At 41.7% G+C, this 3,363-nt stretch overlaps 1 protein-coding gene across 1 annotated transcript; it reads left to right on the forward strand.

Moving 5' to 3' along the window:
- The first annotated feature begins 229 nt into the window (after positions 1 to 229).
- Positions 230 to 2,282, forward strand: LOC129599079 (methionine adenosyltransferase 2 subunit beta-like). The gene is made up of 6 exons (XM_055497219.1): positions 230 to 638; positions 759 to 873; positions 969 to 1,121; positions 1,258 to 1,451; positions 1,583 to 1,736; positions 1,873 to 2,282. Exons 1-6 carry the CDS (start codon positions 408 to 410, stop codon positions 1,992 to 1,994), a joined length of 969 nt encoding a protein of 322 aa, XP_055353194.1. The 5' UTR covers positions 230 to 407; the 3' UTR covers positions 1,995 to 2,282.
- The last annotated feature ends 1,081 nt before the right edge of the window (positions 2,283 to 3,363 follow it).

The following is a 3,363-nucleotide window of genomic DNA, read 5'->3' on the forward strand; positions in this document are numbered from 1 at the left end:
CAGTTACGTGCGTTCCAATACCAAGCGGATATATAGCTAGCAATTCCGATGCTGTCTTGGAGATTACGATGAAGTATAGGAAACGCTTTCGACTGTATCCCGTGACTGTCGTACACGATACCGGCAAAGCGTGTGTGCGTTATGGCTGCGCGCCGCTTCCATGCGCTTGCTGAGTCAGTAGTTGTGATGCGATCGATGTGATCTGGTTTGTTATGGTCTGTGAGTGTACATCATAGTCAAGTAACAAGCCCTCATGTAATTACACTGTGTACATGTACTGTGCATTACATGCTGTGTGTATAATAATAATATCAGCAGTAGTGTGTGTATTCTACATGCTGTACAGTCGTATTTAAGCAGTGAATTTCAGCGTTACTATTAGCTAAAAAGTGTCTTTAAAATCATCTATGCAAATTCAAAGAGCAAATTCACCTTTACACAACAATTTGGATATGGATAAAGTCGTTCTTATAACGGGAGCTTCCGGTCTTCTTGGTCGCGCTATTCTGCGGATATTTGAAGAAGCAGGATGGCAGGCTTTCGGATTGGCATTTTCAAGAGCCTCGAGGAATTCCAAGCTAATCAGAGTGGAATTACGAGATTTCGCGGCGGTAAATGATGTCGTTAGCGAAAAAAAGGTACGTCACATTGGGACTGTGAATTCGCTGCACACAAAATTCAGTTATGATAATAAATAAAACGTGTAACCTATCTGTTTTGTGAGCACTGGCTCCACTGTTGTTCTGAATTACTTTCAGCCTTCGATCATTGTGCACTGTGCGGCGGAAAAAAATCCGGATGCGGCCGAAAAACAACACGACGCAACTGACGAGATCAATGTGAAAGCAACGGAAAATTTAGCCAATGTTGCAGGTAAAAAACTGCGTAAAATCAGAATTTTTGCAAGTAGTTACATCAACTAATGTTTGATGCTACCACGGTATTATCCAGCTGGTGTTCTTCTGCAGCCGCCAACAAAGCGCTCCTCATTTACATTAGCACAGACTCGGTGTTCGATGGTTTTCACCCTCCTTATGAAGAGAATTCCTCAGATGTTAATCCTGTGAATTACTATGGAAAGACGAAATTGTCTGGAGAACATGTGACGCTTTCTCATAACGGTACTGTAATTTGCCAAGCACAACAACATGCAACATTCGTTTTGTGCGGACTAAACCTTAGAAACACTAAAATACGCTGCGATGATACTACCTCGTATTAGGATTCGGTTTTAAACCATGCAATGCCGTTTTTTAGGTATTGTGTTGCGGATACCTTTTTTGTACGGGCCCGTAGACGAGGTGTCAGAGAGTTCAATGTTAACCTTATTCCGCCAACTGGAAGAGTCCAATAAACGTGTCGTTCTATTGGATTACGACCTTCGGTATCCCACGCACGTCGACGATGTAGCACGCGCAGTCCTAACTCTTGCTGAATCTTTCTTACGGAATGTACGTTCAGCAGCATGAGCACTTGAAAATCAGAACAGCCTTCAGTGATAATATTGACAACGACGTTATTATGAACTAGGCTAAATTGTCATGACAGTATGAGTTAGTGATATTTTGCTCATTGTGTGCAGAATTCCTCGGTTAAGGGCGCATACCATTACGCCGGGCAAGAAGGTTACACAAAATACCAAATGGCGGTGCTTCTATCGAAGCTGTTCCAGTTACCACATGGCCATTTAGTAGCGGACCCCAATCCCCCAAGTTCAGGAGCGAATCGTTCGCAAGGTATAACCCCAGCCAGTAACTCGTGAACTTGGTAAAAACGTTCATTAAAATTGTAATGTAATTTCGTTGCCAACATAGGAAGCTATTCGATTTGTAAATTTGCAGCGCATATTTTACCGGTTTTTCTTGTATCTAGATCCTCGGCTTCTGTGCAGTAGATTGGCCAGCCTGCGTGCTCCAGAACCAAGGCCATTTGGTGACGGTGTGAAGCAGGTTATTCAAGACTTCAAACTGAAAACTGACACCGGAAGTGGATAAAGGCTTTCGAAAAGGGCAGCGCCGCATCAAGATTCCAGATAATGCTGTTTGTGTTTGGCAATTTGCGTGTTTTGTTCCACCAGTTATCGGTTGGAATTAAATGCTGCTTTCCAAGCGATAAAAGTTTGGACGTTGGTCTTTAAATTCATTTTCAAATTTGCTTCGTGATAACATTTTCTACCATAAAGGTTTTGCGGTCTCGCTAAGCAAATGGTGCTTCATCTCTGCGCTGAGTCTGCAAACTATTTACACTGCAAACTATTTATAGTAGACAATTTATAGAGCAAAGTAGTCTGTTTAACGGCTCCAGTAACAACAGAGCTTAAGAACGCCAGTGTGGTCTGGACTGTATTGCAATAACCCGTCATTGGTGCCTAATGGTAATAATGTCCTGCAAACCTGCACTAATAAAGAAATAAAAACTGTATGCTCTGAAATCCCGAGAATTATTAGTAAGAGTTTAATAGATCCCTAGCACTTGGTTGACCTCCTGTTACTTAGATAACTGGATTTCAGAGCTCCAGTGATTTTTAGTAGCGAAAAAACTAGTGTGTACCACCGGAAATCATAATTATTAATCGGATCGCAACACCGCCCAGATACGATTTGTTCAAGCAGAATTAGATAATTATTACTGAAGTAGAATTTCGGCATAAGGAACGATTTGTATTTCTTATTTTGCTACTCGTATCGAGTAAGGTTGGCTGATTTGTTATCTAGTGCAGCAGTCATAGTGCGACTTTCGCATAGCATGTCAAAGTAGCTCCCCGTATGCCTGCGTATCACGGTATACGAGCTGGTTTTAGACAAAATCTACTAGCTATGGGACCAAATAATTATGAGGTTTTTTACTTCTCAAGAGAATCTGGTACGTTCAAATTTACAAGCTACAAGCGCATCAGCACTTGCTAAATTCACCTCTTAATCTTTTCTGGACCTTTTTTTCCGGGTATTGATGGATTTGGTTGTTTGCTCAACAAGTTTGCGCTAAACAATGCTGTTTCCTGGACGGTGATTAGTCTGGAATGTTGGTCTTTTCTTGTTGGAATTTTGTTGTGTTACCCGCCAAGCGGCCACTGACCATATAACCGGCACACTGTGCCAGCGGTCGTCCAAGGACGTAATAATCGTATATGATATTTTACTGTTACAATTTGTATCCTTGTGTTTGTGCTTGACTGCGTCTTAACGATTGTGTTTTATGGTGTTATTTGGCGGATGTGCTTAAATGTGTTGGCATAAGCGTTTGTTGCGCGTTTTATTGCATTGCTTTGATGTGCCGATTGCATGGTAGACTGCACTTTCGAATATTTGCTGCAGTCGTGTTTTCATCGAATCGCGTTTGCCTTTTCCTGTTACATTAACTAAC

The sequence above is a fragment of the Paramacrobiotus metropolitanus genome, unplaced genomic scaffold (assembly GCF_019649055.1).
Source record: "Paramacrobiotus metropolitanus isolate TYO unplaced genomic scaffold, Prichtersi_v1.0 Parri_scaffold0000137, whole genome shotgun sequence".
Lineage (NCBI taxonomy): Eukaryota > Metazoa > Tardigrada > Eutardigrada > Parachela > Macrobiotidae > Paramacrobiotus > Paramacrobiotus metropolitanus.